The sequence below is a fragment of the Phlebotomus papatasi genome, chromosome 3, assembly GCF_024763615.1.
Source record: "Phlebotomus papatasi isolate M1 chromosome 3, Ppap_2.1, whole genome shotgun sequence".
In the NCBI taxonomy this organism is placed as follows: Eukaryota; Metazoa; Arthropoda; class Insecta; order Diptera; family Psychodidae; genus Phlebotomus; species Phlebotomus papatasi.
In genome coordinates this window covers 40,954,051-40,981,511 of record NC_077224.1, presented here as the reverse complement: position 1 = coordinate 40,981,511, position 27,461 = coordinate 40,954,051, and the positions used below count along the sequence as shown (strand labels likewise).

Sequence of the window (27,461 nt, the reverse complement as noted above, 5' to 3'; positions counted from 1 at the left end):
GCGAAAATCCGCGAAGAAATTCGCGTCTCGCGAAGATCCGCGAAAAAATCGCGGATCGCGAATGGTATATGTCACCTTACAAATCTTCGAATATAGACTCACTATATATATATATATTATATAGAGAGAGAGAGAGATAGAGGGAGAGTGCTATATATATGGAAAAGCTTGTCCGACGCCACTTCTACCACTTTTTTTCCCGCCTGACACTATTAGCAAATTTTCTCAACATTGAAATCTTTAAAGTGAAACATGTCGAGAACTGTTCGACGAATGTCTTAATTTTTTTTTAATTCGTCTAAATTTTCTGGACTACAACATAAACACAAAATTTTCAAAATCACACTCTTAGAAAAAATTAGTTCGTACAAGCTCATATGCAGTTATTAGAACTATAAAATATAGTAAATATAGACCCAACTATATATTTAGTTTGGGTAACTAAATGAAATAGTTGACCACAGTTAGTTAAAGTATCTTTTTCATTTAGTTATCACAACTAAATCAAAATAGTAATGGGTACTATAACATATTAGTTCCAATTACTAAATAAATGGGGTTGATAACCATCTTATTGGCTGTAATAACTATATCATATTAGTTGTGGTTACTATATAGCATTCATTGTGATGCATATTTCTTATTAGTTGCTTAAAATTCGAAAGAGCTTCAACGCATTACTAAAATAAAAATCACTCTTTACTATTGGAAAAGTAGTCATAACTTTATGAAAATATAGGCCCATCTATTTACATTGGTTGTGAGAACTAAAAGGAATTAGTGACCAATATTAGTTGGGATAATGATTTCATTTAATTAACACAAGCAAATATAATTGTATGAAAGCATTATGAAATAATTGCCGCAACTTATCCACGTAAATATTGTCTTATATTCTCACTACTAATAAATTTATTATGAGTATAATGTTTTAAGAATATAAGAACCATTTTAAATAGATTTGATAATAGTCGCCCGAACAACTAATTTTCATTAGTAATCACGTCTAAACTTTTCTAAGAGTGCACATGCTTAGATTTCTAGATAAACTACAAAACGTGATTTTTAACCGGTTTAGAACCGATTTTTCAAAAAGAGAATAGCACAGAAATCGTCATACGCGCGAGTAGATATATTTAAAACAAAACTATGAAGATATCTCCTTCCAAACCAGAGATATTGCGTACTACGCACGGCCGGATGGACGGTCGGACCTGAAATTGCCGGCTTATGATTTTCGGCATCAGGGATGTTCAAAACATATACCCTGTGAATTTCATCTCGATCGGAGCACTTTGAGAAAATCCGAGGATTACGATAGGTGTGATTATGAAGGAATCACACCTAAAAAGCTTTTGATCAAGGATTACGTGCTGTAGAGACAGTTTAACGTAACTATGTTCAAAATAATGATTGGACTATATTACGATTAAATGGTGACTAAATAACAATGATTAGATTATAATGCCCTAGACACACTTACGACTTAAGCCTAGAGACGACTCATTTAAAAATGATGGAAACGTAATTTAACCTTTATTTCTAATATAATTACGCTAAGCCATCTCTCGGGTAATCCTCAGTCTGTCAAGGCCCTAATATTTGGCCAAAATTGGGATGGTCCGCTTGTCCCTTACTCTTTTGTTGAATGTCTCAAAATACAACTTTTTTTTTTCAAACTAATATTTCAAAATGAGCATTTTCATCCAGGCTTTTCTAATATTGATACCTTAAATCCAGTCTTCCAATGACACACCAATGAAATTCGTATTTGTCTCGCGTTAAAAACGTGTCCGTAATATTGAATCTAAAAAAATGGTGTCACATTGTCTCATGCTTTGTAAAATGTTCGAGCTCGTGGCTTAGTTACTATACATCAAAAGTACTTTAGAATCATTTACCGTTTACCAGTGCTCCACCGATTTGAACCGAATCATAAATCACTTAAAAAATCTCATAAAATAGAATAGGAGCAATAAAATTATTTTAGGATAAAAAATCGTTCCCGGTTATGATCCATTTCAGAATCGGTTCATAACGAAATTGATTCAAAATCGATTGAAGCCGATTCAGACTTGACAAAAATTCTAAGACCTTTCCAACAAGCCAAAATATAATACCATTCGGTTGAGAAATACATTTTTTAGAGCCTTTTTAATCTTTGACCACGAAAACCCGTTGGTAGGAATTATTATTAAACGAATCGGGATAAAATTTTGTTACAACGTAATCATGTTATATTGTTGTTGATCCCGTGTTGGAAGAATCTGCTAAGTCCGTTTGTAGACCGCTCAGGAGCGCCTTCCCCGCAGTGTAGATGCTTCTTCCATGATCCTGGAGATGTTGAGCAGAAGCAGTGCATTATATATTACGTTTTATTCCGTGTGAAAATATTCTTTTTCCGAACATTCAGTTGTATTGCACCGGGCGGGACTCGAACTCATAACCATGAGAGTCGAGTCAGATATCGCATCTGCCCAAGACCAACGGTCTTGCCTATTGCGACACTGAGATCCCCGTTGTTAGGAATGATTCTACGATATTTTCGTATATGGACGAAATGTCCGCCTGCGTAACCTCTCTAAATCATATCCGAAAATGAAAAGAATTGCACGAGAAGTTATATGATTACGATAGATGATATACCAGTAAAACTTTTTCATTTTGGCTGTGGCAGCTACTGCTTAATTTTATAAATTTTGCATATAAATTGATATCGAATTTCCTAAAAATCTACCACAAATCGTTGAATTGTTGTTTATGATTTGTAAGCAATATATTGAAAACTGTCACATATGTGTTCAGATTGTGACCAAAAATAAAATAATACGCTTTTTAGAGAATACTGGATTTATGTTATTCCATCAATTTAGTGGAAGTGGTATTATGGAATTGCCCTGAATATGATACTGTTGATCATATCATTTTCATCAGGATTTTATGTCAACAAAGGGTGTGGGAATTTCATCCAATCTATGTCACTTTTAGTATTTATTTTATCAATCTCTACCCATTTTCCTACCATTTCTCGCACTATCGGATCTCATGGGAAATGTTGTTTTTCACAATCTCGGACCAATCATAGAGATGGAGAGACTTGGACTGGGGAAAAAGAGCGGAAAAAGTTTGAGCAAACAAGGTTAAATACTACACACATTCTTTTTATAAACGTCAGAAAGCGAAGAGAAAAATTTCCGCAGCACCTAATGGACACTTTTACAATTCAAAGTTTTGCACCAACTTTGCAATGATGACACGTACTTACCTTAAAAAGACACTTGATGCACCATTTTTAAAGTTCGAATAAAGTTTTAAAATGCATAATTTAATTTTAAATTATATTTTTATATATGAAATATAAGCATTTGTCTAAAGAGAACGGTTGTAGATATCGACATGTGGTTTTCTACTAGAGTCATAAAATGTTTATACCAATTTGGAGAGGGACGATTCCATTTAAGATGCGGTCCATATGTAGGTACCCATTGATTGTACTCAAGCTTTAGTGTGTTTAAGGGTAGGCTTTAGGACCCAATTAGATCATCACAAATTCGTATGAAAACCGTTAATGGCAATACAGAATAGACTATTGCACAATTGGCTCTCTTCTTCTATTGGGCTACTTTTTAAATCTGTCTTAATTGGATTATAAATGTATAAATTTAATGAGCTCTATGTGAACAAAATATAGTTTCAAATCTTTCAAATAGTTTCACGCTTGAATTTATCAATAATACGGATGACATTTTATCCAATATGCCCAATTGAGAGAGAATCTTCTGTAAAATGGAGAAATACATCAAGGATTAATCACAGAAAACTATTCTAGAATTTGAAAAAATATGGCATTGCATTTAATCACTAGACTGAACATTTTACACTAAGAAATTCAAAACGTTATATTTCCGATTTTACATGACCGATTTTGATAATTGCAAAATCAAATTAGGGGTTTTATAAAATTGCATAATTTAAAAAAAAATAGAAGTTCTCAAACTGACTATGCAGGAACAATCTAATCTAACGACATAAATCATTTTACTGCTCGAATTCAAAGAGAGAGCAGTTATATAATCCGTTTTTTTCAACTTGTGCCCATCCTGGAACTTAAACGATAAAAAATATCTACATCCGGTCTTCAGTAATCCTCAATAAAAAAAAACAATATCCTAATATGGTTTTTTTCCTTTTCGCTCCAAACTCCTCTAGCCCTTTCAAAACCATGTTTTTCGGATTATTTCGAAAAAGGCTACTACGATTTCTTTTATTTTTGAATATGTTTTAGACAGGTCTCGGTCAAAATCCCAAAAGCCAAACACACGAACGCCGAAATAGCGAAAGCCAAAATCCCGAATACTTAAAAGTGTCATATCTACTCTCACGATTGCACCCGCGCTTGCTGGAGGCAAAGGGGAACTTTATGTGTCTTGGGAAATTATTCTAAACATTTTACTTCGTATAGTTTCATCCCTTTCACGATTTTGAACATTAGGGATTTTGGCTTTCAGGATTTTGGCTTTCGGGATTTTGGCTTTCGGGATTTGGCTTTCGGGATTTTGGCTTTCGGGACTTGGCGTTCGGGATTTTGGCTTTCGGGATTTTGGCTGCCATCGATTTTAGACGTCTCGTCGCCCAGATGAATTCGTCCAAACAAACTTATGACATAAAAAATTGCCATCTTGAAGTTTTTAAGATCAAAGATTAATTGATCTAGAAGGCCTACTTTTCAACCGATTTGGTTAACTTTATTTTTTTTTTAAGAAGGGTCTTGACATCAGTAATAAATCGGTTAAATATCCGTAAATGGTTTATCTTTTTCGTATTTACATTTTTTTTGTCCGTGTGCTTTTAAGTTATGCATTCTTCCTCAAAATGCTCATTTTTTACCAATTTTCGATTTTGAAATGCTTTTATGATTTATGAAGCAATTTTATCGCAAGTAAACCAGGAAACACAAAAAGACCATGCTAAAAATTAATTCACGGAGAATTCTGTCTCGTCAGGAGCATTCTACAAAGCTGGGATGCTCTTCAAACAACGTTCATTTATGCTGCATTAATAAGGGTTGTAGAGATATTTGCAAATCTCATAATGATTATAAATTACAAAATTAAAATTTTAATGAACAAATTGCCAGAGTAAAATTAAAATAAGACCTCAAAAAATAGACATTATAGACCTATTTCAATTAATTTTTCTTGGTTTTCAGTTATTCCATTTTATTTCTGAATAAAAATTTAAGAACTTACCACTAAACTTGCGTCATGGCATTTCAAAACAACAAACTTCCTAAATTAACCAAATTGTATTAGTTTTAATGCAGGTAATTGTGTTTTTCACCAGCATTGATTATAACACATTGAATGACTGTACCACAAACGTGACTATAGGAAGTATTCTATTAACTAATTTTCCCGCCTGTTTTCAGTGAAAACCCCCATTTTATTACTATACCAGATATAATTTCCAGCGGCAGCTTCAGTTTGCATTCATTTCAGTCGATTGATTGTCCTGAAAGGCGAGGGATGAATATTGCGGATATGCTGGGGAATTGTCTGATTAATGAATTGCAACATGGCACGATGTGGGCTAGGTTGGAGGATTTTGAAACTGTTTCACACATTCGCGGTATTACCGATGACAATAGCTGGGGATTCAACATTGTGTGAGCGCGTATGTTGAGTAGAACGGAAAATTGGTGCATGGGATTTCAATTAGGATTGGATTATTATTATGAATGTGAAATCGGATTAGGAGTGTTGCAAACAATGGTATAGGAGAGGAAGAATAGGAGCGAGATCAGTGAAAGAAGTTTGGTGCGGAAAATTATGATAGATTTGCACAATTCATCCATAGAGCCGCACATGGTAGGCATTTTGCGAGATGATGGGAAGTCAGGGAGATGTTCGAGCTGACAATTCCCTGGTGGAATCGGCTGAATTTTCACGATTAAAATATCTCCCGTTGGATATTACATGATGGTTTTCCATCATTTCATTCCACCTCACTCCAATTCGGCTTTTCCATTTGACTATTTTAATTGGGCTGCCTAGGGTGGTCCCTGAGGCCGTTTGTATATGAGTATGATCATTAGGAAAAAGTCTCCAGGCAATTGTGTGACAGGATGATTGACAAATTCAATTATCTCCTCATCTTTGCCAGTGTATATGCCGATTCAACCGCCAGGGCAGTTTTTGTGAGGCTCCACTTGTGATCAGACATGCTGCTTTTTCGGGCAATTCCTATGTCAGCCATCGCATCCAGCACCAGAACTTGCGCCAGAGACCATCAGCCACCTTGGGTGACGTGCTGCCCATGCAAATTGAACTGCGAGCTCGAACACGTGCTACAGACGGACTCATTCTGTTGGCCACAGTTCAAGGCTTCCGAGGGAGCCACTATGTGGCCCTATTTCTTCACAATGGTCTCCTTCAATTCCAATTCTCATGTGGCCTCCAGACAATGCTACTCAGCGAATTGGAAGCTCCGGTCAACACTGGCCACGAAATGATTATTCATGCAGCGTAAGTTTTGATTTTATAATTAACATAGGATACTGTTTTCTTACCCTTCTTAGGAATAGATATAAGCAAGCGCCTGGCAAGTTGGCCTTTTTATATCACTGAGAAAAAAAAGAGAGTGCGATTAACTTTTTTCCTCGTAACTTTAACACTTTTTGAGGTGTAAAAATATATCAACATTTTTTAATGTTAATTTTACACCTTTTTAAGGGTAAAATCAACATGAAAAAGGGTAACTTTAACCCTCAATACACCTAAAAAGGGTAATATTTACACAGATTTCGGATCAATACTGCAGGGTAAAATTAACATTTCCGGAATGTTATTTTAACTTTTTCGGATTTCTCTCAAGTGATGGAGCCAACTTCTAAATTGATCTCGGACTCAGCTCACAGTACTCCAAGGAAAAAAATTATTTAAACAAAAATTTAGTATATTTATCCCTCCATACGGAAAGGTATCTTATAATACGGAATAACTTCTCACTTTTTAAATATTTAGCATAACGATCACGAGTGCAGAAAAATTCCCATACGCATTTGTATGTGAAAGTAAGAAATTGGCTTCAACTTTGAAGGCCACTCACCAGGGACTAGGATATAAGGGTTACCGGGGCTGTATTTATAAACTAATAACCTTTTTCTTTGCCTATATTTTGTAAAAAAAAATGCTTGGATTGACCCAAGGACCGATACTATTGATGGCAGAGCAAAACTCGTATAAATCGAGATTTGAGAATTTTTCGTTTTTCATTTTTGAATAGTCATTAATACTCTCTACGTTCCCTTAAAATATCTAATATCTAAGAAGGTGATAATATTGAAAATTAAATGGCTTCTATACCTTTGAATTCATGTAAAATATCAGCTTGAAATCTGTCTGCTGTAAAGTTACCATATGCGAGTATTACTCTACTAAACCGTATAGATGTAGTCGGAAAAGATTTAAAACTGTTTCTTTTTTGTTTTCGGTTTATTCCGAGTTTGCCCACAAACCGAATTTGCGATTAAAAATCTCACAAAGATGATTTAAGCTTTTATAAACAATTTAATATTTAGTCCCATAAAATGTTTCCACGATTTCTGATTGGCTAACGCCTTGAATCCTTGAAAGCCCTTAAAATTCTGGTTTAGGTTTTTAAGTTTTCAATTTTATCATAATTATTGTAATAAATAATTAATATTGTTAATAAGGTAAAACTTTCTGTCTTGGTCTTTTACCTAATAATTCTAAGGATCCATTGGCGTAGTTTCTTGAGATGTGATTTGGCCACTTGAGAAAACTCCCCATATAAATAATTTTATATCGAGCCCTACTAAATTTATTTCTAATTTAAATTTAAAAAAAGGTGTTTTTTGAAACACACCATTACCATACGGCTTCTACTGGAGAATCTGTAAATCATGTTTGCAAAAAATAGGCCACACCCTTTTTTGGTGACTGCGCACGTTTTGCTTTGAATGCTATCCGAACTTAAGGAGTTACGTGGGCCATGAAGCCTGAAACACAGCATATTTTCTATTTTTATTTACCTAATAAAAAATATATAAATCTTTTAAATAAAATTCTTAAGTAAATAAAAGTAAAATATCTTAATATATTTTCTAAAATTTTCATATAAATATTTCAAAAATTCAACCGCTGGGATCTGATTTTCGGAAACCTTCTCGAAAAATAACCTACCTTGCATTGGACAAAATTACTTCGAGTAGTGTAGGAGAAGTGTATCAAATTTTGGCGTAGTTGCATGCAAGCGCGAAAGTCTTAAGTTCGAAATGTAATATTTTTAATACAAATTGATATTTTTATTCCATTTTTTAAGGAGTATTGCTTTTGGAAACTTGTAGATAGTTTATCGTTTTTGTTTTCTCTAAAATGAATAAAAATATAGGCATAGCTTTGGGTAATATTTCGGCCACCATGATTCTCATAGTTTCTTGCCCTTCCGGAAGTCTTGTAAAGTTTTCACACATCATCTCGTTCGTCCAAGCGACATTTTCTGTTTTTTTTTCCATTGTTTAACATCTCCAGAGTACGCAAGAACTAAAAATTCATAGAAATTTCAGGAACAAAAGAAGTGGCCGAAATTGCAAGCTGACCGAAATTTGGTACAGTTCCCCTAGGTTCATTTGAATTGAAGTCAGAAATTATTTTCTGTCAGCAGCAGATGAGTTAAACTAGAAATTGAGCAACAAATTTAAAAAAAAAATAATCTTGGGAGAATTTTATACAAAAAAAATCACTTTCAAGTGATTTATATAATGTTTCGTCTTGTAAAATTAGTCGTGATCAAAGAATCAAAGCAGTCATCGTTCAGTTACGACCTTAAGGGCAGAATCACATTGACAGTAAAATGCTCACCGTATTTCGTTAATTTACGCATTTTCATTGCAATTCTTACGCAAATTCTCGATTACCGTATTACCTTATCTCGTACTCGGTGGCACTAGGTGAAAGTAATATAGGAAAATTGACGAAATAAAAACGAAAATGCGATAAACGGTGAGCAAAAACAAACTGTATGATTAATTTCTTTTACAGTTTTTTTGCTCGCTATTTATCGAATTTTCGTTTTATTTTTTCAATTTTCTCATATTATTTTCACCTAGTGCTACCGAGTATGAGATAAGGTAATACGGTAATGGAACATTTCCTTAAGAATTGCAATGAAAATGAGTAAATTAGCGAAATACGGTGAGGCTACGGCGAGCATTTTATTGTCAATGTGATTCTGCCCTAACCCTTCTGCCAAGAAGAAATACTTGGTCTTTTGAATTCACTTAAATCCTATCAATAATTTTATATGAAAAATTTAAAACTTTCATTTTTTATGTTGACATAATTTTAAAAGACGTGTGATATTTTTATAGCTTTTATATCTCTTTACAAACTTTGATTACATTATTATAACCATGTTTTATTAAACACAATTTTGAAATATCAACTATAAAATTAGCCATAGGGGGAGGTGGGGCTTTTTTGAGCTCTGGGACTACATTTATATATGATTTTTTCACTTGTTTCTAAATTAAGCTTATCCTTACAATTATTTTATTTAGATTCACAATTGTTTTGTCTATCCAAATTAAGGGAGACTGGAGCAAAACTTGTCAAAACGCATATTTACAGTAGACTCTCTCTCAATCGGCAATATGGGGCGAAATGTCATCCGGTTTAGCGATAGAATTGAGCATCAAAGCCTTTGTAAATTCCACAAAAAGCGCTCAATTATAAAGAATCACGATAAAATAGGAAGAACTATAGCGAATTTGAGCGAATTAGCTTCATAATTAAGCGTGAAAATTGTCAACAAAATTTGTCGCCCGATTGAAAAAGAGCCGATTGAGCGAGAGTCTACTGTAATTCTATTGCGAGCTCCGAGAAAACTTAAACGTTTTATAATGAACATATTCTTATAGGAAGTTTACTGCTTGCAGAAGATTATTTTCCTCTATCTCGAAAGAAATGTGATTTTCGAATCATTTTCAAAAACTCGATTTTGTGGAGAATTTCAAAATTACTGGGGCAAATTTTGTCAGTCTTCGGATAATTTGTAACTTTTTACTCTCGCAAAAGTTAAAAATATCAAATAGACATATTTTCATATGAAATTTATTTCTCTACAACTTTGTCGAAGATAATTTTTCTCTATCTTAACGAGAAATGTGCTTAAATTGATCTAATCAGTATTGATATTTTCTGTAAGCCAAATATTCCAAAAATAGAGCTTAAAATTTCATAATCTTTTATTTTACATAATCCTTCCTCGAATCCCTTAAAACTTTGTAAGTTTAAGAAGGTTCATAAGGGCTATCTATAATAAAAATATCAAGCCTCAGTCTCTTTTATTTTAGAAAATAGTGAATATTGACATTTTCGTTTTGACAAATTTTGCCAAACTCTCCCTACATCATGCTAAAACCGAGTTTCCTTTAGAAAAATGCAAAAAAAATGTATAACAATGTAGCTCCACAGCTTAAAGTAGCCCCACATACACCTACCTCTTAAAGAGGGTGTGGCTTAAAACAACACGTAGGCGGAGCTTAATATAAAAGTGAAAAATTAAATTTTTTGTGATAAGAAATCAATAAAACAAGTAAAATTTTGCAAAAATTGCCCAAAATTTCCACTACAGTTTCCGCACATTCTGACACTTCTTGCATACAAAATTGAATCACTTTGAAATTTGAGACTTTTATCCAAAAACATCACAATAGAAGTATTTTTTTTTCTATTTAAAAATTCGATACATCTTCCAAGAAGTGAAGAATGATTCAGTAGATATCACTGAGCCATTGAGAAAACGATTGAATGCCAAATGTTAAATTTCCATTGGAATGACATTGATAAATAGTGGCGCTTGTTGGTATTTTGTCCTTTTGCGGAAATGTAAATGTTTGAAGTGATTTTTCAAATTCTCTTGCATTAGCTTATGAAAAGTCTCTTCCTTCCTTCTTTCCCACCAGGCTCGACTTCAGCAGAAACTTTTCCCACTGCAATGCTTCACTGCGAGTAAATGACACTCTGGCCATGAGTGGTGACCAACCGACATGGCTTGGAACTCTTAGGGCTGAACGGCATCCAGGAAAAATTATACAGAGTGCATGGCTCCACCTCGGCGGTGCTCCCCAGGCTCCATTCGGACTGATAAATGATCTGCCAGCAGCTGGTGGTGAGGGATTCACAGGATGTCTGCGCTCCCTGAAAATTAATGGACAACCACGACAAATATTTAGGTAATATTGCTGCTTCATTGCCATTCTTCCAACCATACAACATTCGCCAAATTTGTTGCACACGTGGCCAAATCAGACACGACACAAGGTGGGAAGAAATCCATCCCCATCCTTAGGGGAATTGAAGATGTTTTTGTATAGGGAATTCTTGAGCACATGTGCTTCTTCCGAGACAATATTAATTTTTGCTTCTTCCCCAAATCAGTTGCTCTTGGTTTCTTTTTTTTGTCGAAGGTAGAGCAAAGATATGAAGTTGTTATGGATACTCTTCCAATTTCAGAATGTATTTTAGGATTGAATAATATGTTTTTCATATACTGAAAGTGATACTTTTCCCAGGAAAAGATTGCACACAAAAAGAATTACTAAATTTCCAGAAAAATAATATTCTGAAACCAAAAATTAATTTAAAGGCTCTATATCAAAAAGTCTTATGAATAATAATTGTAAATTTACATCTTTATGACCTTTAGTAAGAAAAAAAGTTCAGCAATGAATATAATCCATTTACTAACCTTCAACAAAATAAAAAAAACTTCTTCATTCTGAACGTACTCAATCATTTTTCATTTTTTTTAATAAAATTTATTTCTAATTTTCATGAAATAGGACGATTTTTTTAAATGCTAAGTGAAAAATCCAAATCCTCACGTTATGTTTAAAATTAAATTAATTGTCTGATGAAAATTTCAAAAGTTTTCCCTTCTCTTTTTTTTTGTAAGCCAATTTCCGGAGTGGAAAAAGTTAATTTCAATTTGTTTAGTGCTTCAACATGCCTCCTGCCCTGCCTGATATTACCGCCAAAAATTCTTAACCATCCCTCCGATAATATGTTATTTGTCCTCACACAGCACAACTTTGCCGACTTTCACCACCTCAGATGGGCGTTATTTGTTTTTCAATTTTCCACTTCAAACAAACAACAGTTTTCCCTGTTTTTCTTCTTTCCCAGGAATTTCATGCAAAACAGGACTTTAGTCGAATGATCCAGCTGTAGAATTGAAATTAAAAAATTGCTTTAATGTACTTAAATTGATCATTTTCTAATTGACAAATTTTTATGGCAAATGTTTGCAAACTAACATCAAAGCTTTCATTAGAATTTTTTTCCTTTCATAACGAGAATTCTACGCTTGAACATTCATAAGCCAAACACAATTTGTCCTCGTAAAATCTTCTCAATGTGATTTAAAAGCTCCCTAACTCCTGGCTTCCAAAATCCCCAAAATAGTGTGATATTGTGCAAAATTTTTGCGTCTACCCCAGGCCAATGGAAAGTCTTTTCTGGTGAAGCGCAAAATACCTGCATCTGAGGCGTAAATAATTTGATTGATTTTGCAAAAAGGCTCCATAAGAGGATGAAATGAGTCGCTCATGCCTCGTTGCTCAGGTGGAAATTAGCACTTCCGCATATTGAGGACAAAATTTATTCAAAATCCAATGGAGAAAAATCTCCAAAAATGAGAGGATTAAGTCCGACCAATCCTCTTATAGAGGGCATCAAACAATATTTCGTTCAACAGTGGTGGGAAAATATGAATAAAGCTTCGCAGAAAATAAAAGAAAAAATCTTATTTTTTAAGTATACCCTTCAAATTTTATTCTTATTTGAACATTAATTGGATAATTGTCCCACGAAAACTCTATAAAAACTGAATTACTTCGTGCACTGAGAAAAATTTAGATTACCATTCTCAGTATACGATTATTTTTTTTTAAGTCACTGTCCTGGTCCTGGCACTTAGATTCTACTATTCCGTGATAGAAATAGATTCTAAAAATGAGTATAATATATTTTACATTTTATATTTTCCAGTCAAGTAAAAATTTGTCGGGTTTTATGCTAAACCGTTCCTTTATTTTGTAGTATTTTGTATGGAGGATGATAATTTTTACAATCTATTTTTCTCTATGTATAATTACTTCAATTTTTGCACTTACGATAAATTCCGATAGATGTTGCACTAATTTACCACACGGAAAAAATATAATAATATAATTGTCTGTAAATGTTTGTGAATTCCTACTGGGGACTTACGAAAAGCTTGTAAATCCTATAACCCACGAAAAAGTTCATAAAAGTTTGTACTTTATTCGTAACTTGAACACTTGTTCCTTTAAAAATATTTATTCAACTTTTTTGTTGGTCTGACATTACTAACAAAAGACAAATGTTACCAACATTTTTCTGTATATTTACGAATATTTACGAACAAAATGTTTGTGATAAAACAAAATTGTTCGTCAAGTGATCATGTTACGAACAATGTTTGTAAATAAATACAAACTATTACGAACTTTTTACAGGGTTTATATGCCTTACGAGCATTTCGTAACTCTTTATTAGTAATTCACAAAAATTTACGATCAAGTTTACGAAATATTTTATCTGTGCGGATCAATAAATTTGTGTTTTAATAAAAGATGCAAAAAAATCCACTTACTATTACTTAATTGAGATAAACTTCAGTATTAACAAATGTAATTTGGATTTATTCGTTTGTTCTTTATTTTCAACCTAATTACTGTCAGTCCATCGCCGTCTTAGCGTAGTAAAAAAATAAAATTTAATACAATGCCCCAGTACATTACTAATAGTACTCCAACTTAATTTCTCTTAATTTCTTTCTTAATGCTTTTCGAAATACAAAAAAAAAACTTTACATGAAATTTATAACAAAATCATAAAATCAAAATTATTGGCTTTCGTAATATATTTGAAATATATCGACAATCATTAAAATATTAATTAATTTTGCGATTTTTCTATATAATAAATTTTGATATAAATCTTTTTTTGAATTTAGTTAGATGTCAATATATAAATAAATATCTAGGCACTTGATATGAATTACAATATTTATAAGCTATGAAATTTCATTAGATTATTAATTTTACTAAATACTAAATTATTCATAGCGCATACATATATTATGAAGAATCGTTGAAAAGCGAGTATGGTTTTTTTATGAAAAAATAATAAATTATGTAAAATACTTAAAAACACTATTATAAAATTTTTGAGTTTGACATGATATCTGAATAGCCAGTAAGTAACTCAAAGAGAGCTTCTACCTGTTGCTTAAGGTCAATAACGTAGAGACAATATTTTCTCACCCTAAATAAACTGTATTTATTTTTGAAGAAGAAAATCTTTCCATTTATTACTGAAAATGTAAAATGAAAATTCATTCAATAAAAATTAATAAATTAAAGGATTAATTAATTAATCCTTTAGAGACGAACTTAGCAGCTAATTATTGGAAAAATTACTTTTGTTTTATTTTTGCAAAAGATTTAGGTTACGTGGGGAAGAGTTTCAGGCTTCGCACACACTCTGGCTTCGAAAAATTCATATTTTCCCTATGTTCCTTTAATGAATCTGACCTAATTTTTTTCAGGAAATGTGTAACTTAAGACTGGCTAGTAAAATATATTGCCATTTCATTAAAGTAATATGGGAAAAAATGTATTGTTCGAAGCTAGATACCTTATGTGTACAGTAAAGTGTTAAACAAAAACACGTTCATTTTTCAGAGAATTAGCACCATTACTTAATGTTCTCTCTTTTTTATTTTAAATTTCTTGTTACAAAATTATCCTTCAAAAGCCAAATGAGTCTACCTGACGTACTATTTTAACCAAGACACCTTGGGGGATTATAACAGTTAACAGGGGGATTTTATCTCATATGCAAGCCATTGGAGGAGATGTTCTAAAACATATCAGTACATATCATAGTGAATGCTTTTCAAAATACCCCTATTAAACAGCGATAATGTTAGTCTTTAATTAAATTTAGTTAGAGAAAATTAAAATTAATTCGGTGTAACGTAAAAGAAAACGAATTGAGAATTTTTAATTTCTATTTTTATTTTATTTTATAGGATTCAATTTATTATTTTCAGCTAACGCACGTTTTGATCGAAACGTTGGATGAAAATAATAAATTTAAGAATAGAAAAGATATCGAACTTGTATTGTATTATCACACGTCCTACAAATAGTAGTGAGGAATTTTACTTTTAATTTGAAGCAGTAAGGTTTTATCATAAGAATTTTAATAAAGAAAAAATTTGAAAATATCATTTCCCCTATGACAATTTAAGATAGTAGTTTATAGACTCGTATCTACGTAGGGGAGACCGGGGTAGAATTAGCCAGTAAATGAAATTTTTCATTGCGTATAATTTGTACAAAAATTGTTTGTAGGGGAATGTAGGCAGCCTTCGCACATTTTTTCGTCCTTCACATTCAGGACTTTTTGTGACTAAACTGTAAAATGAGCAGTGAATTGCACTACACCAAAAAGTTCTTTGATTTTTTAGGTTTCTATTCATGCCTAGTTCACTATCACAGAATTGTTGGTTTTTCCTGGACAGGAAAATGAAAAAAAAATATGACGATTTGTGCGATTCTTGCCACCGGGGGCAGCGTTCACACGATGGGAGTTTGGGTTCGTCATTGCTTTTTTTCTCGAAATAAATTTTATCTACAATTAAAAATTATTTTCCGATTGTTATACTGTACCCCCGTTAATCCGCGGAAACTATCATTGCACTAAAAGAAGATCTTTAAAACACTTTTTTCACATTTTCTGGAGCACTGTTTTTTCTTCCAAATGAATATCGAAAAATTGACTATGAACATGTTCAAACGGTTCACACTGTTAATAACCGTGGTCTCAAGGAGATAGGAAGGAGACTATACGCCTGTCGAAGAGGAAACGACCACGAATGTCTTACTCTGGCTTATGAGGCTTTAATAAGGTTATGATTTTCAAGTTGGAGTTGTCTGATGTATGTGCGAACGCTCACACATTCAGTGTTTGAAACTACACACAGTGTAGTACTTGGGAATTTTCCACCACTGTGAAAATAATTTCCCACCGATGCAAAAAATTATTACGTAAATATCATCTCAAGAATGCCCTTCATCCACTGTGTAAGTGATTTTTTTTAGAAATGAGTATAACTATGAGAAATCAAATGAAATGTGCGCCATCAAAATGACCTATTTTGGGCCAATTTTCTATTTGTGATCCTAGCACCTAGGAAAGAAGGGCTTGGCTGCCTATTTTTACAATGAAGATAAGGTTCATAAATACTTAACTTATTGCTAAGAAATGCGGAACCAACTCTTTGGAAATAAAGAGATTATTCGCATCGTTCGAAAACTCACACGTGCGAAGCCTGCCTACATTCCCCTACCAGGCTGAAAAGTATTTCAATGAATAGGAAGGGATGTGTTTACTTCGAATAGGTAGTGGTTTCCTCAATAGTCCTTCCAAATCAGGCTATATAACATCTCACTGTCTAATACTATGCACGTCTAATTCTACCCCGATCTCCCCTATATACATTTTAATTTTTAACTGACTAACCTTACTGACAATTTTTTTTACTAGGAAAATGTAATGTTTGACTGGCCAATCAAATAGGCTACTGACTAATTTTTTACTTTACATATTTTAATCAATGTATTGATAGAAGACTTAAAGGATTTCTCTCTTTGCAGTGATGCAGAAGATGGATTTAGCATCACGGAATGTGGCTCATTAGCATGTTTAGCTAATCCCTGTCGAAATGGTGCTGTTTGCATTGAATTGGAGACAAAAGCCCCAGAGACTGACGATGAAGATGGTTTTGAGGAGGAATTTGGCATATCAAGTGAAGATAAATGGCGTTGCAAATGTCCCACTGGTTACATTGGGACTACATGTGAGATTTCCGTGTGCGCCGACAATCCTTGCCAATACGGCGGCACATGTGTCCAATTTCCGGGAAGTGGCTACCTCTGTCTCTGTCCATTTGGCAAACATGGACACTACTGTGAGCACAGTGAGTACATTTGGTGGATAGTTTGCTTTAGCAATTTGCACTATATTCATCCTCACCCTTCGATCCATCGTCAGCACATATCTATGAATAAGTATACTCTTGGAATACCATGCTAACATAGTGGAAAATTCATTTCCGTATCGTCTCTCTTTTTCTCCAAACCAAGTTATACTGGGGCTCATTTTTAATTTCCTTCCCTCCACACACAGCCTCTTAATTCAAATCAAATAACTGCCATCACTTTTTACTTCTTATTTTCCTCCTATTTTACCATCCCCCCTAACACACTCATCAATTAATGGTGTTTCCTCGACAATTTCCGCAACGTTGCACCTCATGCTGAGACATTTATTGGAGGAGATTAATCAAGTTGCGAGGAAGTAGATGGGCTCCAACTGTAAACACTAAGTGCTGCCGTATACGGAGAAATAAATCGCATCCTCATTTTATGACTTTCTGCGCGTCTAACTTTATTTCCTGCGACTCCATAATAACTCTTAACAGTGAGACGAAAGATTTTTCTACCATTCCACTAATGCACTGCGTTCGGGGAGAGCAAATGGGAGATTTAATTTTAAAGGCAAAAGAATTGAACGAGGATTTGTGAATGATGGAGTCTTTTATAATTATTGTTCTTTCTACATCACTGAGAAAAAAATTCAATAGCAAAAAAATATTCACAGAACTCTCACATCCACAAGATTTCAAAATATTCAGCAAAACTTTCTCATAAACTCCTTTTGCAATACCAAAACTTTTACTAACTCAGATAACTCCGATGAATAGTAAATTTTAAAACACACCCCTTAGGAATCTTTAAATTTTAAATGACATGATGTGAGGGGCGGAGTCTAAAATATTGTAACGTTTATTTGCAATATACTTTGTTTGAAATATTCTAGATGAAGAAACACATTAACTAATTAGAAATAAGGAAAGGGAATAGTATAGTTCAACCACGTCCCTTGAAAGCAATATCCAACCCATTTTGGGAGAAGTAGGGCACTTTTGTATTGTCCCACTTTTGAAATTGGATATTTTTCTACTATTTTTAAATTTCATTATGATGAGACTCAGTTCCATTTAAAAAATAAGAGAAAAAATCTATTTCAAAAGTACCCCAATACAAAGGTACCGAACTTCCCCCTATCTATGTGGTTTCCACCCAAAAGCTTCTGATCATTTAACAAATTTCTCCATTCAAAACTAACATCATTTTAGACGGAACCTAAAACTATTTATTTTAAAACTAAGATTTTTTCGAAAACTCATAAAAAATCTTTTCGAAAATGCTAAATCCAAAAATTTTGTTATGCGTACTTTTCGTTAGTACCGTTTGTGGTACTATATTCCCAGAAAAGAAGAGTTTCCATTTTTGAGTTAACCTACTCAAAATTTTTTAAGCAGTTTTACTCAAAAATGAAAGCTCTTTTTTTAGATAATGTAGTACTCAATGGTACTGATAAACCAGTAAAAAAGTCAGAATTTTCGAGATATTTTTTTTTTAATTTTTCAAAAAAAAATCAAAACGCTCGTAAGTGCGGGTGACTTTGACAATCCCCTATTCGTAAGCTTTTCTTTATTTCTGGAACTTAATGATAGTCTTAACCGATCCGATCTAACATGTCTAATAGGTAAAGACTATCCTTAAGTTTTAGAAATAAAGAAAAGCTTACGAACAAGGGGTTTCAAAGTCACCCGCACTTACGATAATTCAAAATGGAGTATATCGTCTTACAGTGAATAAAATTACCTTTCAAAAGGGGTGGCAAAGCGTCCCAGGCTTTGCGAAATGCTTGAACTCTTGACGTAGATGCTATACCGTAAAAGTACTTTCGCATCATTTACCGTTTACCGGTTGTCATCCGATTTGAGCCGATTCATAAATCTCTCAAAAGATCCCCCAAAATAGTTTTAAAAGTAATAAGATTGATTTTCAGATAAAAATTTTTATCGGTTATGAACCGATTCATTACCGATTCAAAACCGATTGGAACCGGTTTATTTTTGTCGGAAATTCCAAGACCTTTTCAACGACCCCAAACATGACCCCATTTGCTTAATAAATGCGCACTCTAGTGTGTTTTTAACCTTTGACCTTGAAAAACCGTTATTAGGAATGATTCAACGGTATTTTCGTATATGGACGAAATGTTTGCCTGGATAATCTCTAAAACATATCCAAAAATGAAAAAAAATCGCACGACGCATTTTCGAGCAATCCCAAAAAAACATGGTTTTGGAGAGGAAGGGGAGGGGTGGGGGGAAAATGAGGGGCATGTTAAAGATCCTTGGGTTGACTTATGGGGGTTCTCCGAAGGTCCCAAGTCGCTATCTCTTACCGTTTGGCCTCTTGAGCTGGCGACAGCCAGACGGACAGACGGACAAACAGCGTGACGACATTTCTCAGAAATCGTCTGAAACGAGAAGATTTGTTAAGAAAAGTGGTCTCCGTGGGGTGGAAGGTGGAAATTTGGGGGGGGGGGTGAAAAAATCGAGGGATTATATATTCTGCTCTCTCCGTAGAGGTCGAACAGTAAAAAAAGGAAGGAAATATCTTAAACCGTTCCCGAGATAAAGCACTTTAATTTTTTTTAAACGCATGTGAGAAATGAAGCACTAAGGGGAACTGGGGCAGTAGTAAACAGGGGTAGTTGTAAACACTGTGATTTTTCATTAATTTTAAGACTTCAGAGGATAAAACCCATAAGCATTCATAGATACCATGGGGATATATATATATCCACAGATGAATTGGTCAATATAATCCTAATACTTTAAAAATAAAAATCATTTTTCCTCAAAATGTTGATATTTCGATTATTTTGGTCATTTGGATTTCAACCTGGAAATTAAAAACTGTAAAATAATCTAAATGTAGCAATACCAGTTCTTTCCTACATCTTTTAGGATTATATTAATGTATTTACTAGAGAAATTGAGATTCTCATTATTTTAAAAGAATTAATAATTGGTCAGAAAACAGCATTTGGGGTAGATGTAAACAGGCAATTTCCCCGTTATTGTAGATGTCGCGAGTGTTAAATCAATGGCAAAATATTTTGTCTTCTTCTTCTTCATTTCATTAGTTTGACAGCTGCATCTCGTGGTGGGAAATTTTTCGTTGTGTTCGATAAGAAGTCACATGATATCAAAATATAGGGAAAATCCATTGAAAAATGTCTGATTTGCATGCTTTTAGTTTTTTGCTATTTTAATTATTCTTTGTAAAAAGTGTCGTGATTTTTTGAAAAATGTACAGTTTTTATATATCTCTTAAGCAATTAAAATAATCGAAAGTGGTGCAAAGTTAATTTCAAGGGTGGGAAAAAAGGTGTTTACATCCTCCCCAGAAAGTGGTTACTTCTACCCCAAGTATTTTGTGAAAAGAGAAAAATGCATAGTGAAACAAATTTTATTTTTATGGAAAACTCAATTGTTTTCCAGCATCCGCATTACCTTCTATGTATTGCCTATACTCAAGGGTAAAACATTAGCTAAGAAAGATTTTCCAAAAAAATTACGGTGTCCTTGGAAAATCACCTCAAATTCGCATCTATCGAAAATGTTTACATGTACCCCAGTCTCCCCTATACGGCATTTTTTGGCGTTGTCTATTTCGCGCTAGAAATTTTTCCGAAGCATGACAAAAGTGTGTACTATTTTTTTTTCATGTGTATTAACATATGGAAACTTTACAAACATCTAAGACTATATGAATTTCCCTCCTGCCTATCTCTACGTAGATTACCCCTTAATGTAAGAGAGCCATAAGAAGCTTTCAGGTTTATTCTATAAGACTTCAAATAAATAATTTAACCTTAAACTTAGATTTTTTAACGCGTAGGGGAAGGCTTTCAGGCTTCGCATACACTCTGGCTTGGAATAATTGATATTTTTTCCCATATTCCTTTAATGAATCTAATCTATTTTCTTCAGGAAATGTGCGACTTAAGGCTAGATATGTTTCCTCCAGGTTAGATTCCGTAAAGGAATATGGAAAAAAATCGAGTGTTTAAAGCCAGAGTATGTGCGAAGCCTGAAAAACTTCCCCTAATAATATTCCGAAGTCCTCCTTTTTGAGATAATATGCTTGATGAATTATTATAAGCTCTTGTATCCTTGTCTTCTTCTCAGACTTGGAAGTGGCTCAGCCAACGTTCTCAGGAAGTGTTGAAGGGTTGTCATCATATATAGCGTACCCAGTGCCAATTCCATTGGAGTATTCCTTAGAACTGACCTTCAAAATTCTCCCGACAACCATTACTCAAATATCTCTGCTAGCTTTCGTTGGTCAAAGTGGCTTTCACGATGAAAAAAGTGATCACTTGGCCGTTAGCTTCATTCAGGGCTACATTATGCTAACCTGGAACTTAGGAGCAGGTCCTAGGAGAATATTTACGCAGAGCCCAATTGAAATGAGGAATGAGCATCAACAGCAACCTTACGTAATTTCAGTCGGTCGAAGCGGAAGACAAGCTTGGCTATCAGTTGATGGGAAGGTTAACATTACCGGAAGGGCACCTGGTAGTCTAACCCGAATGGATGTTACACCAATAATGTTTTTGGGTAGGAGAGAATTTTAGTTCAAATTTAAGATGATTTATTAAAAGTGATTTGAATTGTAGGTGGACACGAGGTAGGTAATTTTTCCACTCTACCTCATGATCTGCCTCTGCATTCTGGGTTTGAGGGATGCATCTACGATGTTCATCTACGAGCTGGTCATGTGACTGTACCTCTCCAAGATACTAAAGGAGTTCGAGGTCGGGGTGTTGGGCAGTGCAACACGCGAGAATGCCATCGACATGCTTGCCAAAATGATGGTGCATGTCTTCAACATGGGGCTACTTTTACGTAAGTTTCAGGACTTTTATCTTTTTTTCTTTAATTCCAAAACGATCCTAACTAATCTAAACTTTTGTGCTTTTATTGAGAAAAAAATCCCGTTCAAATCACATTAAGACGTATCTAGAATCTCAATTGCGTCATTTCTATTCAAAATTGCGCCAATTCCTTTGGAAATCGAAAGCAAATTGTAATTTCTGCTCCACAATTCTATGCTATCTTGAAATTCTTATCAGAGAGCATTGAGAAAAATTTTCTGGTGAAAGCTGAAATCACAATTGTGCCTCAAAAAGGAAACGAATGCTCAACTTTTGCAGATTTTAATCAGAAAGTTGACATGGACGTTCTATATCTTTTGACTGGATCCTTGCCGTGAAATGCATTGAGAGTTCCAAGGAAAATGGGATATGGGAACAAAAGTGTAATATCTTTCCCAACAATCATTTCCTTAGCTGTTGCTCTCTTCCTGTTCTTACTTATAAAATTAAAAAAAAAATCGATTTCATAAGTATATAGAGGAAAAATCTCTCTCAAATGAGCCCCTGAAAACTCTATTATAGAATGTCGTCTTCGTCAAAGACATTTTGTCTCCTTTGAGACTACCTCAACTTATTGCATCACCGTCCTGTTTGAGTGTTTGAAGGGGGAATGTTTTGCAGAGAATGGACTTTTTATGAAATGGATGTGCAGCTTCTTTTACACTCGTATGCCTTTTTGTATTGAATTTGTGCAGGTGCATCTGCCAGGAAGGATGGTTTGGGCCACTTTGCACTCAGAACGCGAATCCTTGTGACTCAGAAAATAACCAATGCACCGAGGGAGCAACTTGTGTTCCTCTTGTGACGGGCTACGAATGTGACTGTCCCACTGGGAGGACGGGAAAGAACTGTGAAGTTGGTAAGTATGTGAAGATCTCACCTCAGGGGGTACTTAACTTCAATTTACTTTTATGATAGAATATAGAACACGGAACTAATTCACATTAGACAAAATTCAATAAAACCGAATAAAAACAAATGATAAGCCTGAATTTGCTTATTTCTGGTGAAATTCTTGATGTGAGCCAATTTGGAATACTTCCAAATTGGATTTGCACATGAAGTTAGATTAAATTTAAATTTAAATGGATTTTCGTAATAAGAACAATAATAAGTATGAGTGCCAAAGTACAATTTGTTCTAATAAAATCAGTTAAAGTGGCCGATATAAGTTTGATTTTTTTAGCAGTAAAACGAAAAAAATACAAAAATCATTGAAATCGGTTAGTACACGAAAATAGCATTGGTTCAGCAGTGTATATAAAATGATTTTTTTATAGTTGTTATATTTTATAAAAGCTTTATTTTCCGTCTTTCATCATCAAATTCGATTAAACCAAATAGAAAGATGTAGTATTTTGATTCTTGTCAATTTTGACCCCTCATATTTTTGGTCTTTGGTTGGGGACCCATCACAATTATTTATTGAGCCTAAACTGGAGTTTAAGCTGTTACAGCTTTGCCAGTACAGGGTGAGTGAATTGAACTGCAATTTTTGAAAGTTCCGTTTTTTTTTTTATTTGAAAAAGAAATTTATTGACGTAAATGAGAAAAAGTCAGAAAATAGTCGACATTTGGGAATCTATTTAAAATTTTGAATAAAATCACCTTTGGAATGGATGAATGGATAATATCCCTGTGTTAATCAATGAACGCATCGCACGCTGTCTGAACCGACATGTTAGCCAATTCAAGACGAAGGGCTGCCTTCCGCAGATTGACACTTTGGTATTTTTTAGTCATCACATTGACCAACAAAATGCCCCTTTTGGAGAAGTCGAGAGAATTTGCATTCGCTGACCCTACAGGCAAACGTGCGCTCGAAATTAATAACGAAACGTTGTTTTTTAGTCAATCTAGGGGAAAGTGCTCTCCCTTCGAACGTTCATGCCTTCGAATAATGTGAATTTCTTCTGTTTTTCGTAAAGCTGTCTACACATTATCAAAAAATTCTGTAAAAAATGACATTAAAAAAAGTTCTTTAAAAAAATCGCCTCCAGACTAGTGAAATTTTTTTTAAAAAAAACTGGATTTTTTACAGAAATTTGTATAGTGTGTAGGCGATTTTGTAAAAAACGACCCATTTTTTTAAAAAATCAAGGTTTTTTCTTTAAAAAAAATCTTTTAAAAAAATGCCTCTACACACTGGGACAATTTTTTACAAAACAGTTTTTTTAAAGAATTTTTTAAAAAATCACAGCAACTCGAGACATTTTTCATGAAAATTTGTCATTTGAGTGGTGGAAAAAGTGTGAAAAGTATTTGTTGGAATTCCCTGGGATAGTTGTTAGTGAATGTTCGTGGAAAATTTTCCAAAATTGCGAAAGTGCAGTGTTTTTCTACAGAAGTTGTTCCCAGTGGAATCAAAGCCAGCTTTGGAGGAACATTTTCGCTGATTTTTCTTTTGACGTTGCCGAAAGTTGTGATGTCTGTGTATTCTTGAAGATTTTTATGGTACAGTGACCTCGTGCACCAAATTAAAACATGAATGGAAAGAAGGAAATTGAAGAATTTTGGAACATGAACCTGGTAAATCAATCAAGACAATAGACCTATTCAGAGCCACTGAGGAGACCCTAGTACATACAAGAGTCATCCGTAGTTACCATAGCCCATCACTTGAAGCCCCAGAACCACCTCCCATCATTCCTCCTTTTCAACCACGATGGAAATGTTCCCATCCGGAAGCACAAGGATGAGATGGCTACAAACTTTTGCTTCCTCCATGGGACTCCTGCTTGGACAGTAGTGGATAGAGGGAGAAGGCTTTAATGTACACCGGATAACCAATAAAAGATTTCGGATTGTAAACCAAGATATGAGAATTTATTTTTCATAAAATTTATCATAATTATCACTAGTGTCCGGAATCAAATTAGTGTCATCCAGTATCCGGAATCAAATTTGTAGAGTTGCACTGGATCAATTTTTGCAGGAATTTTGGTGAAGCACTTTCTAATTATTCCTCAAAGTCCTTCCCCTCATCCACTATCATGCTCTTCCAATTGTAGTCCTGAATTTTTTGCAGGAATAGCTTTGCAATAAAATCAGCGAGTTTTTTTTAGCATATTCATAGTACTTACGTCAATGTTCTTGGTTACAAATACTCCTGTTCATCCAAACGTATCCATAAGTTTTCCTGAAGTCCTGAAGCTTTTCCAGAAAGAGCTGCTGATCAATGGAATCTAGGATCTTTTGAGCTGCACACCTTCTTCTCCACTCTACCCATTGTTCCTGGTAACATATTTGTCCTTCCGAGTAATTTCTGCGGTTCTTCTGATGAGCATGTTTTGGTTTCCAGATTATCGCAAAGAAAAACAATTTCTGTACATAAATAACTGCGATAGTCACACAAAATTTTTAGGGAAAAACAACAGTTTGAGGTTATGTTCACACACTCCGGAATATTGATTCCACTGGGAACAACTTCTGTAGAAAAACACTGCACTTTTGCAATTTTGGAAAATTTTCCACGAACATTCACTAACAACTATCCCAGAGAATTCCAACAAACACTTTTCACACTTTTTCCACCACTCAAATGACAAATTTTCATGAAAAATAATCCCAAGCGAAATGCTGAGAGTAATCTGTCAGAAATTTTTTACAAAAATTAAGTCTAGTGTGGAGGCATTTTTTTTAAAAAATTTTTTTAAAAAACAGTTTTTTTAAAAAAATTTTTTAAAAAATTTTTTAAAGAATTTTTTTTAAAAAATGCTCATAATGTGTAGACAGCTTAAGAGATCTAAACTAAATTATCACGGAATTATGAACAATTGATAACAACTAATGTTTAATAGAAATGTGTAAGTCTCTTAGAAAAACTAAAAGAAATTTCACATTATTCGAAAGCATGAAGCACATTATTCGAAGGGAGAGTACGTTCCCCTAATGGTTCCGAGGCTTATTGGAATCTTCAGTATTTCTAACCGTTTTGTCTAGTCACGGCTTCAGAGCTTCTTCCAGGATAATTTCCCGATACACATTGATATTCATTTGACCCCATAGTCCAAAAATACCAAAGGAAAACAATAATTTGACATCGCAGAAGTCCATAACATAAAAAGTGATGGTCCTTCACTTCCGGTGGACGTTCAAATGTTGAAATTATAGTATGACCTCTCCCTTAGGTAGACACAACACAACCATTATATTTGTTCATGGATTCCTCAATTGGATAATTTTGCCCATCAGAGATGCTGATCTTCGGCAATTGGCCTCTAACGGCCATGAGAAACAATTCATTCACACAATCGAGCATAACTTTATTTTTAACATCGATAAAATCCTATGCTTTTTGGAATTTTTAAGGCTTCATATAGAGGTCCTTTTCAAATGTATTTGTCTCATGGTTATTTGCGATATGTGCGTCTCAGGGACCGTTTGTCTACAGCTATGACGCGGATTTCGTTCAATTCGCTTCTTCGGCTTAACTCTTTCGCGTCCCACTTTTATTCATCAGATGAATTCATGTACAATTGAGTTTTTCCTCATTCTTTATGATCAAGTATAATAGTTCTGAGAGGAAAAAATTTTCCATTGAGTGAAAACTCGGAAAAACTCCGGGTCATATATGACCCTATTGTCCTCAAGGGAATTGTACATACCATTTTCAAAATCTATATCACGGGCTTTTTAAGAATTTTTTTTTGCTTGAAGTTATTAATTTGGCCAAAACTATGGCAAACTGGATTGTCTTGATGAACACTGTACTCCTGGTGTTCAAGGAATCTTCCTGGTAATCCCTTGAACAGTCACTGTCACAATATTTTGAGTGGTATTTGGCAAAAATAAACTTATCCACATATTTATTCACACACAATACAATTGCACAATATGAGACGCTTACAGAATACTCTAAAATATTGCAAAATATGTTATAATTCATCAGATATAAGGTGAAATGTCCAGGAGCAAGATGTCCCACCTGCATTTCATAAAGAAAAACAATGTCCCAATTACATTTCGCTATAAGTTTGGGACGAAAATACTGTTACCCTTGGGGACAATAGGGTCATATATGACCCGGAAAATTCTACACGCTTATCTGGAAAATTGAGAGTAGTTTATTATATCAAAATATGCAATATACAATCTTGGGATATTCTATTTTGTGTTTCTAAAGAACTTTTTGCTGAAAAAAATAAATTAATATAAAAAAAATTTGAAAAAGAAAAGTCATTTCACAAAGTTCGAAATTAGTGATTTTTGATCTCAAATATTTTTTTTTCCTGAATATCTGGAGTCTTGAGAAAATTAGCCAAGAATCTTACATCCTTCTATTATGATGTCTTGCACAAACCGATAGATTTCAATTTATTTAAATAGTCAAAAAAAAAATTGTTTTTTCCCCGGGTCATATATGACCCTAATGACGCGAAAGAGTTAAGGACGTTGGTTGATAATGATGCAATTTTTTTTCGACATCTACCATAGAGTTTTAAAATGCTGGCAGTATTCCTGTATCGAGTTATATTT

At 33.9% G+C, this 27,461-nt stretch overlaps 1 protein-coding gene across 1 annotated transcript in view; it reads left to right on the top strand.

Moving 5' to 3' along the window:
• Positions 1-27,461, top strand: part of LOC129805688 (protein eyes shut) — a 129,009-nt gene that overhangs the window by 90,955 nt on the left and 10,593 nt on the right. The window contains exons 8-13 of the mRNA XM_055853770.1: positions 6,163-6,524; positions 10,988-11,257; positions 16,775-17,097; positions 21,235-21,666; positions 21,726-21,954; positions 22,679-22,842. Of these exons, the coding sequence (XP_055709745.1) occupies positions 6,163-6,524; positions 10,988-11,257; positions 16,775-17,097; positions 21,235-21,666; positions 21,726-21,954; positions 22,679-22,842 (1,780 nt within the window). The remainder of the gene's footprint in view (positions 1-6,162; positions 6,525-10,987; positions 11,258-16,774; positions 17,098-21,234; positions 21,667-21,725; positions 21,955-22,678; positions 22,843-27,461) is intronic.